Source organism: Sinohyriopsis cumingii, chromosome 2, assembly GCF_028554795.1.
Source record: "Sinohyriopsis cumingii isolate HCF-2022 chromosome 2, ASM2855479v2, whole genome shotgun sequence".
NCBI classification, from domain to species: Eukaryota; Metazoa; Mollusca; class Bivalvia; order Unionida; family Unionidae; genus Sinohyriopsis; species Sinohyriopsis cumingii.
This window is the reverse complement of record NC_142962.1, coordinates 169,669,632-169,686,889: the sequence shown is the minus strand read 5'-3', so window position 1 is coordinate 169,686,889 and position 17,258 is coordinate 169,669,632. Positions and strand designations below refer to the sequence as shown.

The 17,258-nt window shown below is 38.0% G+C and overlaps 1 protein-coding gene across 1 annotated transcript in view; it reads right to left on the bottom strand.

Moving 5' to 3' along the window:
* LOC149806280 (uncharacterized) overlaps positions 1-17,258 on the bottom strand; it is a 386,203-nt gene that overhangs the window by 94,553 nt on the left and 274,392 nt on the right. Inside the window, exons 40-41 of the mRNA XM_089935557.1 lie at positions 6,998-7,153; positions 4,278-4,427 (exon numbers count right to left, since the gene is read on the bottom strand). Of these exons, the coding sequence (XP_089791683.1) occupies positions 4,278-4,427; positions 6,998-7,153 (306 nt within the window). The remainder of the gene's footprint in view (positions 1-4,277; positions 4,428-6,997; positions 7,154-17,258) is intronic.

The window sequence follows — 17,258 nt, the reverse complement described above, 5'->3', positions numbered from 1 at the left end:
TTTAGCTTCATTATGAAAAGTACATAATCATGAGTCAACAAGTTTCATTTCAAGTAATCCACTATTAGTAAAGAGAGAACTTTGTACTGAAAAGTCATCTGTTCTGTATCCTCAACTGAAGAGAAAGGAAGAAAAGATATTGATACCAAATCATCATGTGACCAATTCTGATTCAAAACAGAATTCCATTTGGTTTCTATTTTAACTGGAACTATTTTTAATTTCCTCATATATAACACATAAAATGACTTTCCTAGTATTTATATCTGTTTTTTTAAAAAGTTCCTGATATTGCACACCCCATATTGCAAAAGTAATATGATATTAAATTTGTTCCGGTAACTCTCTGTATGCAATGAACATGCTATCTGCCTTAATTATATTATTAATAAAAAGTACAGACTTTTCACAACATTTCTTCAGAAAGATTGTATTATCATTTATTTTGATATAGTTATGATACCAGAAGGCAATGGTATAATTTGGGTGAGAGGTGGGAGTTACAGTTTGTGGGTTGTTAGTCATCCAATTCTTACCATGCAATACACATATGTTTCCAAACAATTTTAAACTTCTCTGAAACTTTGTGATGTCTTTCATTACTTAAAAAAAAATAAAATTCTTCCCTCCAAACTCTTCAATTATATCCACAAGGGTTGTGTAATCATGATAGCCTCTGACTAGGATGTTTCTTTTAATTTTGTCACCCTTTCCACAATAAAAGATGTTACAAAAATAGACAGTTTGAATATGCTGCATAATTTCCTTTGAAGAACCATGAAGTACCACAAAACAGTGAACAAACATACAAAAAGCTTAAGATTTGCAACTTTTCCAACCAAGGGCAGGTTTCTAAGGACCAGTTAGCAAATCATTTTTTAACTCATTCAATTTTCTCTGTATAACTTACTATAGTATTGCTTTTGTTCAAATAAAATTTAATTCCATGAAGTTTGAATGACCAGCATAATTCCATGTAATAGTTTTGCTGCTCTTAATCTTTCATTACAACTCCAAGCTATCTGGAATATAAAGCACTGTTGATGGAAGTGTTGTCATAAGCTAATAAGACAGCTGAATCCATAGCATATTGACTTGTCAGGTACTTAATATTTATCCCATTTTTGTCTGGATTGCCTTTTAGTACAGCACTTAATAACTCAAGAGCTATTATGAATAGATATGGGGAAAGAGGGGATCTCTGTCTGATCCAAAGTAGCAAGGAAAGCATTTTGAGCAGCGTTCATAATTTGGCATATACAATGAAAGGCTAAAATAACATTTCAAGATGGATACACCAAAACTAAAACATTCTAATGACTTCTCTACAAAAGACCATTCTATTAAATCAGAAACTTTTTATCAATATGCAAGTCATTTTCACATTTTTTCAAGTAAATAAAAAATGAGGTGTGTAGAGGAACTAACTTATTAACACTTTAAAACACCTGCTTGTGTTTCACATATCTGGTAACGCCTTTTAAAATTTGATTTTTCTTCTTTAGGAATACATATGATAACTCCTTGTTTTTATGTAACTGAAAGACTATTGTTTTTTTCATATGCATAATTTAGGTCTCTAATGAGAAAAGGCCACAGGTAAATCCAGAAATATTCACACAGCATGTCAGAAACATCATTTAATGCAGCTGATGTGCCATTTTTCAAGCTCTTCAGTGCAAATGGACATTCTTGCAGTGAGAGAAGGCCTTTTAATGCTTCCTTCTTGGCTGCAAATAATTTGCAAATAAAGAAACTTGTGGAGTTAACAATGTTCTTCAAATTGGCTTTCTTACTGAGTAAATATTTTTGTCAAGGGTCTATTTTGTCTATTCAATCAAAATGTTAATTCATTTCCATCATCAAGAATAAGCTTCTGTATCATCTTTTCATTGTAAGTTTACACCTCTACATACTCTGAAGGTCACACCTCTACATACTCTGAAGGTCACACCTCTACATACTCTGAAGGTCACACCTCTACATACTCTGAAGGTCACACCTCTACATACTCTGAAGGTTACACCTCTACATACTCTGAAGGTCACACCTCTACATACTCTGAAGGTCACACCTCTACATACTCTGAAGGTCACACCTCTACATACTCTGAAGATCACACCTCTACATACTCTGAAGGTCACACCTCTACATACTCTGAAGGTTACACCTCTACATACTCTGAAGATCACACCTCTACATACTCTGAAGGTCACACCTCTACATACTCTGAAGGTCACACCTCTACATACTCTGAAGATCACACCTCTACATACTCTGAAGGTCACACCTCTACATACTCTGAAGGTTACACCTCTACATACTCTGAAGATCACACCTCTACATACTCTGAAGGTCACACCTCTACATGCCATCTTCAGATGGCTCTTAAGATCATGTCTCCAACTTTCCTTTTCAGAAAAAGTTTCACATTTTCTTCCAGTATGCCAATCTCACTGACATTATCTTCAAAATTGTTATTCTCATCTAAACATTTTACTTTAGACTCAACATCTATCTCCAGCTGATCCTTTGACCATTTTTCTAAAAGAGGAGTAAGAGATACTTTTTCCATGCATCACAACAAAACACCTCCCTACACCATGACTGAAATCCAATCCTGTGACATGTATCTTGTGACATACATGCAGGGGGACAAAACATATTCCAAAAACGGCAATAGCACAAGTCTTCAAACAGAGAACCTTGCCAGAAATGTCTTGTTTACTCAGCACACTTTCACCAATATATTTTGACATTATCTACATGTGTTTTTCATCTTATCAGTTGCTCTATGTTAAGGATAAAATTATTCTGGATATCGTCTAATAGGTCAATTGTGCATTTTTCAAAATGAATGTGATTTAGTTGACTTGGCATTGTGCCAGATCAGAATTACATGCATAACTTTATTCAGTAACTAACTGAAGAGCTCTCCTAGAATCCAAAAACTTGACTAATTCAATGCAAAACACTACACATGATGATTTAAATTACAATGTCATGTGTATTTTCTCTGTAAATTTCAACTTTAATCAATTTTTGTGAAGATGAAGGGCTTTTCCAATTCAGGAACAAACCTATTCTTATTCCCAACTTTTTTCCTTTTTCCTGGAAGTGTGGAAGCCATGTATGAAACATAAAGCTTCTGAACAGTTTGATAGCAATGTTGACTGACATCACATGGTCTCATAAATATGTATTTCTGCAAACAGACCTTTTGACCCATACAAAAGTATATATATAACTGTTTTACTGTGCACTGGTCTGCGATTATCAACTTCCTTGCCAAATGAAACAGTTGTAAGGAATAACCCTTCTTACACTAATATGAGGCAATAAGTGCTGCACAGGTATATCAGTGTTACACTGGCTGAATAGGTATTGTGTGCTTATAATATGGATTTCAGGTACATAAGCCCCAAAATGTAAAGTCAGACCCTCTGAAATTAATTACCCTATGCCATGGTACAGTGCAACAGTACTGTAATTGAAGTATGTTAAAGCCCCTTGTGACCATGTTAAATGCCCCTGTGACCAATGTCAATTTAAAAATGAACACAATAATTGTGTCCTGCATGTTGAATGTCCTCTGAAATGAAAATAGGCAAGAGTCAACCTTTGGTGCCAAACAGACCAATTAGATAACACAATACACCACTAAAATGAAAATAGGCAAGAGTCAACCTTTGGTGCCAAACAGACCAATTAGATGTCAACCTTTGGTGCCAAATAGACCAATTAGATGTCAACCTTTGGTGCCAAACAGACCATTTAGATAACACAATACACCACTAAAATGAAAATAGGCAAGAGTCAACCTTTGGTGCCAAACAGACCAATTAGATGTCAACCTTTGGTGCCAAACGGACCAATTATATACCACATTACACCACTAAAATGAAAATAGGCAAGGGTCAACCACTGGTGCCAAATGGACCAATTATATACCACATTACAACACTAAAATGCAGGCTTTCTTTATACAGCTCATTTTGCAGATGAAGACTGAAGTACTTTCTATTATTGTCTTGGAGTTGTTATCCAAATATTCTGGCAAAAATCTAAAGTGAAAATAAAACCAAAGGGCAGAAATGAATCATTCGGATTGAGATTTTCCCCCAAAATGCAGAATTCTGACATCTTTGAAATAAATGAAAACATGTACTACTAAAAGATTAAAGGTATGAAAGTGACATGAAAATGATAATGAAGGATTCTGGATCAAATGTACCATCCTTTCTTGAGGCTCATGCTTGATAAGCAGTTGTACTTACAGACATCACAAATGGTTCTATTCATGCTAGATGTGAAGTCTTGATCAGGATTGCAGGACACACACTGTCCATAACCAGCCGTGGATTTGAATTTGTCTTCTGGACACAATGTACAGTTTGTACTTCCTTCTTGCCCTGGTCCACACCAAACTGGAATAATAATAATAATAATAATAATAATAATAATAATGATAATAACAACAACAATAATCATCATCATCATGTTTTACATAAAGTAACTCAAAATTAGTTAATAAAATTATTCTCCCTTGAGGCCCTCTACTACGTAAAAGAAAAAAAAGTATTATCTGTTGTATTAAGGCAAAGTATTATCTGTTGTATTAAGGTAAAATATCATCCACTGTATTAAGGCAAAGTATTATCTGTTGTATTAAGGTAAAATATCATCCACTGTATTAAGGCAAAGTATTATCTGTTGTATTATGGCAAAGTATTATCTGTTGTATTATGGCAGAGTATTATCTGTTGTATTATGGCAAAGTATTATCTGTTGTATTATGGCAGAGTATTATCTGTTGTATTAAGGCAAAGTATTATCTGTTGTATTATGGCAAAGTATTATCTGTTGTATTATGGCAGAGTATTACCTGTTGTATTATGGCAAAGTATTATCTGTTGTATTATGGCAGAGTATTATCTGTTGTATTAAGGCAAAGTATTATCTGTTGTATTATGGCAGAGTATAATCTGTTGTATTAAGGCAAAGTATTATCTGTTGTATTATGGCAAAGTATTATCTGTTGTATTAAGGCAAAGTATTATCTGTTGTATTAAGGCAAAGTATTATCTGTTGTATTATGGCAGAGTATTATCTGTTGTATTAAGGCAAAGTATTATCTGTTGTATTATGGCAGAGTATTATCTGTTGTATTAAGGCAAAGTATTATCTGTTGTATTATGGCAGAGTATAATCTGTTGTATTAAGGCAAAGTATTATCTGTTGTATTAAGGTAAAATATCATCCACTGTATTAAGACAAAGTATTATCTGTTGTATTAAGGCAAAGTATTATCTGTTGTATTAAGGTAAAATATCATCCACTGTATTAAGGCAAAGTATTATCTGTTGTATTAAGGTAAAATATCATCCACTGTGTTAAGGCAAAGTATTATCTGTTGTATTAAGGCAAAGTTTTATCTGTTGTATTATGGCAAAGTATTATCTGTTGTATTATGGCAAAGTATTATCTGTTATATTAAGGCAAAGCATTATCTGTTGTATTAAGGTAAAATATCATCCACTGTATTAAGGCAAAGTATTATCTGTTGTATTAAGGTAAAATATCATCCACTGTATTAAGGCAGAGTATTATCTGTTGTATTAAGGCAAAGTATGATCTGTTGTATTAAGGCAAAGTATTATCTGTTGTATTATGGCAGAGTATTATCTGTTGTATTAAGGTAAAATATTATCTGTTGTATTAAGGCAAAGTATTATCTGTTGTATTAAGACAAAGTATTATCTGTTGTATTAAGACAAAGTATTATCTGTTGTATTAAGACAAAGTATTATCTGTTGTATTAAGACAAAGTATTATCTGTTGTATTAAGGCGAAGTATTATCTGTTGTATTAAGGTAAAATATCATCCACTGTATTAAGGCAAAGTATGATCTGTTGTATTAAGACAAAGTATTATCTGTTGTATTAAAGCAGAGTACTTTCATGCAAGTATTTGCATTTTCTCTTAAAAATAAGTATTTACAAGCAAACACAACTACTTATACATTACTAAAATATGTTATGAAAGGCTTAAGATATAAGTGCATATGTAAATTATTGTTTCATCTTTACATCAACTGTGTTTTGATGTGACTTATAGCCTAGTTCCCTCATCTAAATCCATGCAAAGAGCAGTTATGGGAGAAAAGAAAAATATTCACGGCATGCAAACACACAATGATACAGAATAGACTTTATTTTCACTTTAGGTTTTTCCATTTGAAAGATCACACAAGTCTCTCATAACCCAATTTAAAGAAAAAAACAGAGAAAAAAAAAGATAAAGTCAAGAAGTTTCAATAAAGAAGTTTAATCATCAAGTTACTTTTTCCTTATATATATATAATAAAGGATACCAGTAGACAACTTACAAAGTATATTTGACATATATGCTGTCCTTACAAGAAAACAGAAGCAAACACACACAGGACCATAGGAGATCTCTGACAAAGATCACAGAAGGAAAAGGAGGAAGGAAACTAACCTTAGACTTTTGTCTCTGGTGGGAAGTACGGAACCCAAAACCTTAAAATTGGGAATGGCAAGAAACCAGCCCGGGTACCAAGACCAGTAAGAATCTAGGTAAACCAACCCCGAATTGTAAAATAATATCTAAATAAATATTTTAATCCAAATTCTTTTTGATTTCTCATGGAAAAACAACACCACAGACCTTTCAGGTAACATGAACATATAAAAGCCTTTATACATTTTGGAAACATGGTGGGACACCTCATTGGTTACCAGATAACATAGATTGAAGCTAACGAGGAGCTCACATATAAAACAAAATGACTTATAGCAAATTTTTCAGGCATACATAGCAGCTGATGATCACATCTGATTTGATATACCATTAGGCTACACTGCAAAAATGTGACATGTAGTAAAATTTACATCAGTATTTACTTTGTCATAAAACATTATTGGGTACAAAAGTACAGAAAGGAGTTCATACACTGCTCAGATTATCACTTACTTGTACAATCATTCTTACTGACAGCTCCTGTGTTAGAAGTGTTCAAGTTTGTCCCACATGGTATGCAAGAGTTCTGGCGAGGAAGGTCTTGGTACATTGCATATGGACAAAGGATGCAATCTCCTCCACTGATATAGGTCCCTTTTGGACAATCTCCTGATGAAAGGAAACATGTGAAAACTTTCAAATGCAGCTCAAATTAGCATATACAGACCTGTAACAAAAACAAGCACATACAGACCTGTAATAAAAACAAGCATATACAGACAGCTGTAACAAAAACAAGCACATACAGACCTGTAACAAAAACAAGCACATACAGACCTGTAATAAAAACAAGCATATACAGACCTGTAACAAAAACAAGCACATACAGACCTGCGACCACACTAATCATACATAATTACTGCAAAGTGAGGTGCGAGTACCAATGTCTAATTTCATTTGTACTCTGGACAAGAACATGTCAATCACTGATTCAAGTCCAGTCATCGTTGATGCGTAATTTCCTTGTGAAACTGAAAAACAGAGTTCCCAGATCATGGCTAGAAGACATACATGTGACACCTCCCAGATTTTCTGTGAGTCTAATTGAGAATCAGTGAAACTCCAGGTTTTCTGTGAGTCTAATTGAGGATCAGTGAAACTCCAGGTTTTCTGTGAGTCTAATTGAGGATCAGTGAAACTCCAGGTTTTCTGTGAGTCTAATTGAGAATCAGTGAAACTCCAGGTTTTCTGCGAGTCTAATTGAGAATCAGTGAAACTCCAGGTTTTCAGGACAGGTGCCATATCTTTTTTTACTTCAAGAATTTTGTGAAATTTTATGGTGTAACCCATGTGTTTCCCATAATATTGGCTCAAAAATAACAATCCTGTTTAAAATGACATGTGGAATAAATCTGGGCTTGAGTAATGCATCTATTTTACTAATGATCACTATGGTACAAGTCAAAGCTAAGGAACAAATATTAAACTGTCCTGAATTGTCAACTATTTAAGCATTACATGAGTACTCAGGGAATTCAGTTTTGGTGTACACACAATTTCTTGAAATGACAACTCAGCAAACTGAAAACTCACCAAAAACTTTGTTAAAACATTGGTAATACTCATTTCTGCATGATTGTCAAAGAATTAAGCTGCCTTTGATTAGCACTATAAGATTGCTTTTGAACAGAAAATTATCAAAATAATGAGCAGCAGGGGGGGCGAATCGGACATTTTGTCCAATCGTCATTTTGCTTAATTAATACTTTCTGCACTCAGCGGATCCGGTGTCGTCAGCGCCCGGTAAAAAAAAAACGACGTCGTCGTCGGGGGGGTCGTCCAATCGTCATTTGGTTTAATTAATACTTTCTGCGCGCCGATCCCAGCGTCGTCAGCGTCCGGTAAAAAAGCGCGACGACCGCGTCGATGTCATTGCCCCCCCTGCTGCTAAGAAGTTATTTACAATGAAAATTATTTACAACTAACCGAATATTTGGTCAAGTCCGATACGATATCGTGTCCGAGGATCATGTAAATTTATCGTTACAAATCCATGTGGGGTCGACTGAGCATGACTAAAAAAGTTTCGAAAACCATTAAAGTCCATGTCACCGCCACACCAAGTTTGCCAGATATTTCGTAGCGTGTGTGTATCAACGCCGTTGAATACAGCAAGAATATTACAGTTGTCTCTGATTACTTTTGGAATCTGAGTGTATCATTGAGTGACATATATCACGTCGGTGTTTTTATGCCTGCCTCTGGAAAATATCCTAGCTGGTTTTTTTTGATTGTCTAACATAACATCATCGTACACGACTAGATTGTTAACGTCGCCATCAATATCATCAATACCTGGTGCATCATTGATATCTGTAATAAACTCAATAACATTTTTTTCAGCGATCGCTGATGCATTCTCGTTAAAATCTTTTAACACCTCGTAGCATCGTTGATCATCCACGCTAGGGGCGATTAAATACAACTTATCCCACTTCATCCATCTCATTATTAAATTGAGTAACAATTGCGTCTTGCCGGATCCAGATGGTCCGATGATAATCATCTGGATCGAGTTTGGTAACGCTGCAACATGCTTAACTGGTTCTCTCGTTTTAGTCGCCGAAAAATCAATTATATTCATATCTCTATACATAAATTATGGATTTATATTGTGTGAAGTGTAGAGTGCGTACTGGCACAAATGATATGACAACCGTTACAACGAGAAATAACAGATCGGCACTTACTGGTAAGTGTGTACAATGCGGTACAAAGAAATTTAGATTTATTTCTATTAGACCCGGGGATGTTTTAAAAAAAAGCGAGGAGGTGATATTGCAGCCAAGTTATCAAAACTCCCCGGAACACCGTGGGCAAAGTATCCAGGAGAAAAGCACCTCCCAGGATATAGCTACTGTGGCCCCGGAACACGATTAGATATCAGACTCGATGATCAAAATCAGCCCAAACCCGGTGAGTATCCAATAAACGCTATCGATAAGGCGTGTCATGCTCATGATGTTGCTTACTACAAAAGTAGCGATCTGCAACAGCGTCATATCGCGGATGTAAAATTAATTCACGCGTTAAATGCTATTCCTGATAAATCATTCAAAGAAAAATTGGCTTCATGGTTGGTAAAATCGGCTATGAAAGGTAAATTAATGATTGGAAGCGGAGCTTCTCGCGCTGGTAATTGAAAACGCTAGCGTTTATAATAACAACATGGAATCCATCTATTATTCTCCGAGAGGATACTGGAAGGGGAAGGCCGCAATTGGTAAACTCGCAAGCGCTGCAAAGGTAACAAAGGCCACTGCGGCTAATTGGTTATCCAAACAGGCTATATGGCAAATCTATCTACCGCCACCTAAACAAATCAACTTCTCGCGCTTTGATGTCAACGTACCCAATGAAGTTCATCAGGCTGATATACTATTTCTGCCGCATGACAACGGTTACAAATACGCGCTAACCATAGTTGATGTTGCGAGTCGATACAAACAAGCGGAGCCGTTAAAAACAAAGTCAGCAACTGAAGTAGCCGATGCGTTTGAGCGGATTTACCGAAGGGGTCCTCTGTGCTGGCCAAATCTATTACAAGTTGATCCTGGCAATGAATTTCGCGGCGCTGTTTTATCAGCGTTGAAACATCATAATACCGCGTTACGACGAGGTCATACTGCGCTACATCGTGATCAGGCAATTGTTGAACGATTCAATCGGACTCTTGCTGAACGGTTATTTGGGTATCAATACGCAAAGGAATTCATCCAAGAAAAACGATCTCGTGAATGGGTCAAAAGGTTGCCAGGCGTAATTGCAGCGTTAAATAACGAGATTACCCGAGCAATCAACATGAAGCCCAGCGACGCGATTAAAAAAAAGTATATACCCGGAAGATCAAAAATAGATAGCGTTTCCAAGCCGATTCTCGGCGATGTCACTGTTAGATATCTGTATGAACCAGGAGAGCTTGAAGGCGGTAAAAAAAGAGCTACTGATCCTATTTGGAGTGTTACCACACATAACATATCAACGATAACACGATCAACTGGTAGACCACCGATCTATAGACTGGATTCAACTGCCCCACAGCGGGGGTTTACACGCGAGCAACTACAAGTGATACCTGACGATACTCAATTGCCCCCGCGTGGTCTTAACTAGCGCCGTTGCGTCTATTGCACTCAAGACAGGTCAACCTCACATTGTTTTTGACATGACCGAGACTGTTATCGATCCTGTCCACGGTAAATTGGCGAGCGTCTTTATCCGAATAACGCCAGCGCATTACACAATTGCAACTCGCGCAGTGATTATTCTGTTGTTGTCGTAACGCAATTATTAATTCGGCATCAATATCAAAACGCCGCTGTTTTTTTTTATCCTGTTGGCGGTAACCTGAGAGTTTTCTATCAATGACGCTAGCATCAATAATGTCATCGTTGTCACTGGCTTCGTCAATAACAATTCTTCGAAGCTGATTCATTCTCCGTACTCTGGACACTGCAAGATAGACTAGATTTGACCATTCGATGCGATTATCGACCATCCAAACAACTGTGTCCGTGATGGTTAATCCCTGCGAGGAATGTATTGTCGTTGCGTATCCTAGCGTCCACGGGGATTTATCAGCACGTAGCGCATCCTCGACGACGCTGATATCAACGAGCACAATATCATTCAGCACGAGAATTTGTTTTTTTGTCCCTGACGCTGTCGGGCCCGGGATTTCAACTTCAATGTTCTGCCGCCATGTGTCAGCGGGTCTATAACACAACGGCACTGGACGCGTTGGAAACTTTTCCTTATGCAACGCAAACAACTTCCGCTGAAGTGTGTCTCTGACTATCTTTCTACTCGCTACAATCAAATCGTTTGGTCTCCATATTTCCCAGAATTCATTTAACGGCGTTTCCGGAATCACCTCGCGGATTATTTCACATTGAACTCTATCCGGCTGTAATCTGATTAATTTTTTAACCTCGCGCAGTTGTTCATCAAGTGCTCGGTAATCAGTATCGGTTTCTTCATAATAGTCCACAAAACCCTTTAACCAATCATGTGGACCCTCGCCGACAAATGGTGGTGGTTGGCCATGATCTCCGCACATTATCACCACTGTATTCGCGCGCAGCAACCACTCAAGAAACATTTGTAAAACATCTAACGAAACAGTACATATCTCATCCCAGATGATAACCTCAGGAATAAATTTTTCCCCCATTCGATCAGGAGTCCACTCACCGCCGCTGTATCGAAAAAAGCTGTGATAAGTAACGGCGTCAACATTTCGTTGTTTTATCTCTCGTGCTAGTCTATAGGTCGGTGTAAGCACGATTATACTTGCCCGCGTTTGAAATAATTCAATTGCCCGAGTCGTCTTTCCTGACCCGCCACAGCCGCTTAAATAAACTGTTTTATATCTACAAATTGGATCAGAACACGGTGGTGCATTAGACCATTCTGATAGATTATCACCGCGTAAGTAATTATTTTCAACGGTGACATCTGCTGACGGGGAATAATTGCGTCGTATTTCATTTTTAATTCTCCATATACCCCAACTCTCGTCCGGACTAGTAAACTCGGCTATGTTTCCCTTATACTTTACGTCTATGTAAAATGAATCAATCGCAACTCTAACCGCGGTGTCGGGAAATCTATTTATCATCGAGAATAAATTGATAGCGGCGTAACCCAGCATAGACGCCCTCAAATGTGGATATGCCGGGCTGTCTCCATCGCTGTAGGTAACAACTGTACCCAACTTTGTTCCATTGGACAAGAAAGCTGTTTTGCAGTTCACGTATCTATTTTTTGCCACTGCGTCCTTGATTACGAAATCATATTCTGCGTCATCTATAATCAGCCATGAGCAATATCATTTGTAGTCGCAGTTTTTTCCACCTTGTGTGAACTTACCAATTATTCTTCTACCGAGATCTTTTGCCTCGTGGTTTCGTTGGTTGAATATCTTTTTGGACCATTCGATGATATATTCCTCGTCGGCATCAATGTGTTTTCTGGATTCGTCAATTATGCTATCTAGACGCTCTGGTTCTGGTAACCAGACTTCAGTCTGCGCCCGATATGATATTATTGCGTCACTGACAATCAACGATACAAGCATGCTACAATCAATCATATACCGTAGCAGCGCTATTGGAAGCCATCTCTTTTCAGCCATGTGTCTACCGATCCAAATATAACAACAGCGATGAAGTCCTGCTGCGAATTCAAATGATACTATGCGAGCGAATCCGGTTAAATCAAAATCAGGCAGTGGTCCATTAATAGCAACACGAGTCATTTCAGGTCTGGGGTGTCCAAATCGTTTAAAGTACTCAGCAGCGGATCCATACCCAAGAAAACTCGCTGGATAACAGGCAACCATATCAACGGAAATCATAGCGTCGCGGTTGTATTCAGTGTTCCATAGTCCACCGTGATAGTATTCCAAACAACTGGATTGTACATCCGGTAGAAATTCCTTGCGCGTTGGTCTCCACGCATTTTTCCTTGCTGCAACATGAGCCGCAACCGATGGAATCGTAAAACAATTTATTAGCAGTTGTTCATCATGCTCTTCAAATTCCATGGCGGTTTTTTTCATCTTGTTGTGAAACGCTTCAGTGCGATATAATTCACCGTTTGGTCTTACAAACTGATCAAAGGTATCCACATCGTTTTCAGCGCTGCGAAGTAACCACACTGACACAGGGTCGTTTTTACACAAACAAGCAATAGCATCAAATAGTTTCCTCTCCGCGAGAAAACCATCCTCTCCCAGGAATTCCATGGGATATACTTTACTGTTCTATCCCGTGGAAATATTGTGACCGCGGGCGTCCACGCGTGTTCGTTATGATCAATAATTTTGATTGGGGCTCCCTTTGATTTATACTTTGATTCATATAATACTTCACCGGTTATTGTTGTAACGGTTATTGGAAATCTCAACGACGTTTCTAATTTCGCTATGTCGCTGATGGTTGCTCCTCGCTCGCGCACTGTCTCCTCCCATTGGTTTATTTTGCTACGTCGTAAATCGGTCAGTTTATTTCCTCGACACGCATTTGTAAAATGCTCTATTACTCGTTCTGCTACACAATTTATCCCCGTTGACTGTTTCATCGGCGCTAGTTTTCCGATATCAGGTTTCTTATTTAACGGGTATATTCCATAGTCAACTGCTGTTTCAGGATACGCTCGTTCATAGTATGGTCTGTCAATTCCGGTTAACAACCCCGGCTTGGAGTCGCGGCTAACAATAACTGTTTTCCTGTCGCTGAGAACCGGTTCAAATTTATCACGTATGATCCAATTACCTGATTCCACCCGGACAATGAATTTTACTCTGAAAAAATACTTTTTACCGTCAAGTTGTGATATTATCGTTGCCGCGCGTTTGTCGTTCATGGTAGCATCAACAACGCCATCAATTCAAAATGTTGACCAACTATGAGATGCACCATCACGCTTGAATTCATTGATACAATCGCGTATTTTATTCAACAGGGTTCTATCGTTTATTAACGCTTTTGGTGCGTCCTTGAGGACTCTATCGAGATTGAACTTAATATTTTTCCAGGGCTTAATTGCTGCTAGTTTCTTGAACTCCTCCTCCATATAATTAAAACAAGTATTTAAATAAAAGAATATAGTATAATGAATCACTGCAAATGGTTGATGATTGGGTCGACAACCTCGTGCAATAAATCATGTAGAGGTGAATTCTGCGGGTATCATTTACAAAGCGTTCGTAATGGTTCTCTTGGCCCCCTCCCGTGCTTGGTTTGCCACGTTGGTGTAAGAGGAAAATCACAGTTGTGTATCAATTGTGGCGGAAAGCGATACAGAGAGTTAAAACGTTATTACGACAAGCGAATAAAAAACGCCGTCATTGACTCCGTCCTTGACTCCGTCAAGGACAAAATCATCAAAACTCCTCAGGACTACATTGCAAGGTTTATAATTAAACCAAATAATGAATTAGACAAGTAGTATTATTATACAAATGAACCAAGAATTTCAGCCGCATCCTGTGCTCGTTAATTACGAGGCATCTCGCGACGGCGTTGTTAGAAACCGCAGACTGAAGAAGCCGGTTGGTACCGTAAATAATCATGGGTATTTGGTGTTTGGTGCCGGGAAAAAAAACTATTACGTTCATAGAATAATCTATGAAGCGTTTAACGGATTGATCAACGACGGTCTTGTTATTGATCACATTGATGGATGTCCTCAAAATAACAGACTGTGTAATCTGCAAGCCATCTCTCAAAGTGAAAATAGTAAAAAAGGCCAAACTGGTAAATGCTCAAAGCAAGCAAGGGGTGTCAAATCGTTTGATACATCAACGCACGAAGAAAAAATATTTCGGTCAATGAATGAGGCAGGAAAATATTTCGACATTTGTAGTGCCTCAGTACGAAAAGTAGCAGAACGAGTATATCAAACAGCTTTATCGGGTAAAAATGGACACATAATTCGATTTTCGTATATAAATAAATCCTCCGATTATATCAAGGTCACCGTGACGAAGTCGCCATGACGAATTGTCTGTTAAATACTTCATACTAGATAACACACCTCGGGATTGATACGCAGGGTTCATTTTGTAAAATAATTTTTTTTATATTTAGAAATAAGATGTTTTATAAGAATATGAATATCGAAGACATCAATAATATATTAACCGAGATTTCAAAATTAAAAAATCAAGGAATTGAATTATCTGATGGTCTCAACAGCGAAAGAATATTATCCGATTATGAAATTATTAACGAACAATCGAAACGGGGGCGTTTTACCCTGGCCCGCGAGTACGCTTTTATAAAATGATTACAACATACGATTAATGAAAACCTGTACCACAATGACGTAAATGCATTCATTGAACTATTCACTGCCATTGAGACAGTACGAAAAAAACTTGGACGTGTTTATGAACGACGGCGGGAGATTTCTAGTAAGATCAAAAACATTAGAAGGATTATAGACGAAAACTCCGTGGAACCCCCAATTTAATGGCATACCTGTTCACGTAGCGTACGGAAGTGAATTTTTACGTTGTATACATTTTTTTTTCCCCCGATAGGTCGTGGTAACGTGCGTCTGACGCTGCCACAGGGAAATTAGAAATTACGGAGCAATTTATAGTAAATGGTAGGCGAATCACTTACTACTCGGCTAGCCAGAGAGCGGCTAGCAGCGCTTAAAAAGTTCATACCGTTACGAGACAGGGTCCGAAAACAACTTCAAACGCGGCAACAACTACAAACTGATTTTGCTGTTGGAAGTGAACAGTTATTTGCCCCGGTAACTAAAGCGACCAAAGATGTTACGGCGGCAACTGTGCCCGTCCTCGGTGCGCTTGAAAAGATAGCGGCTCAGACCGAACAAACAAAAAAGTCTTTAGAAACACTTCCCGTGGATATAGTAACCACCTCACGGCAACAACAACGAAAAGAACGAGCATTAAAAGAACTACAACAGCGCCAACCACGACCTATTGCACCGCCCCCCGATCCACAAGAACCTTATGTTACAATCGCCGATGAAGAAGAACTAGGCGCCACCGCAAGAGAACCAGAAGAAGAAATACCAGAAGAAATACAAGAACAGGAGGAGATAAAGGAGAATATACCCCGTAATGTACTTAAAAAGAGCACAATAGACACAATCAGAAATCTTGACGATGAAGAATTAGTTAATTTTACTGCCATAAATTTTGATAAGGATTCACGAGAGATGTATATCAATAGCGATTACGAGAAAAATATAAAGTCGTTAAAGGATTGGACAAGAATAGTATATTTGGCAAGTAAATATAAAAATGTATTACCACCGCGTGATAATAATTATATAATATTCCACGATAAAGTAAAAAGTAAAAGACCAACAAAAAGGAAAAGGATACTCTGTTGGTAAAGACGTTACTTGTCCTGGTAATGTTCTCAGTGATATATCACGGCTGGAAGTACTAATCGGAGGAAAACGAGCCGGAAATAACTCTCCGGAAATAATCAATGAGGCCGCTGATATTTGCAGGCGGTTATTTGCCGGTGGTATCATGGACATTAATGTATATCGAACGCTCATAGACGAACTCGTGGACGGTTTTGATGACCACGGTCATTACAGCGATTGACCAATCACTGGTGATCAATCACTAATTGGAAAACACTGGTGTTTTTATAATAAAGATGATTATACACTACAAGCATGATAAACCAGTCAGCATCTACGTGTTAAACTCACGATTGCCCGTATACCGCGCGTGGTACGGAGACGGTCTCGGTAGCACCATTGCGGGGTTATTTACAAGAATGGCTCCAAAAGTGGCGCCGTTAGCTAAACAATTAGGAATGAAGGCTATTGATGTTATTCGTGATAGGGGTATTAGTGCTATTGGAGATGTTGCCGGAAGGGCGTTTTCTGCAGCACGAGATAAACTAATGTCGTTGGTGAGAAAAAGAAAACAGAAACCACCGGTGATGCCATCAACGACAGTGATGCCTGCAAATGTCAGTAAAGTAATAAATAACGCCGTGGAAGAAAAACTAGAGTCGTTGGCGGCTCTGGCAAAGCCATCCACCGATGCAACAACCAACGCGCTCATGAACGCGATAGCGGGAAGTGGCTTAAAGAATTTACGACGAAAACGACGTTGATGAATTTCAATTGAAAACACTCACATGATAATAATAAAATGTTTGCGCGAACCGCTGATCCCGCATTTGATATGGACGCCCCAGTGCGC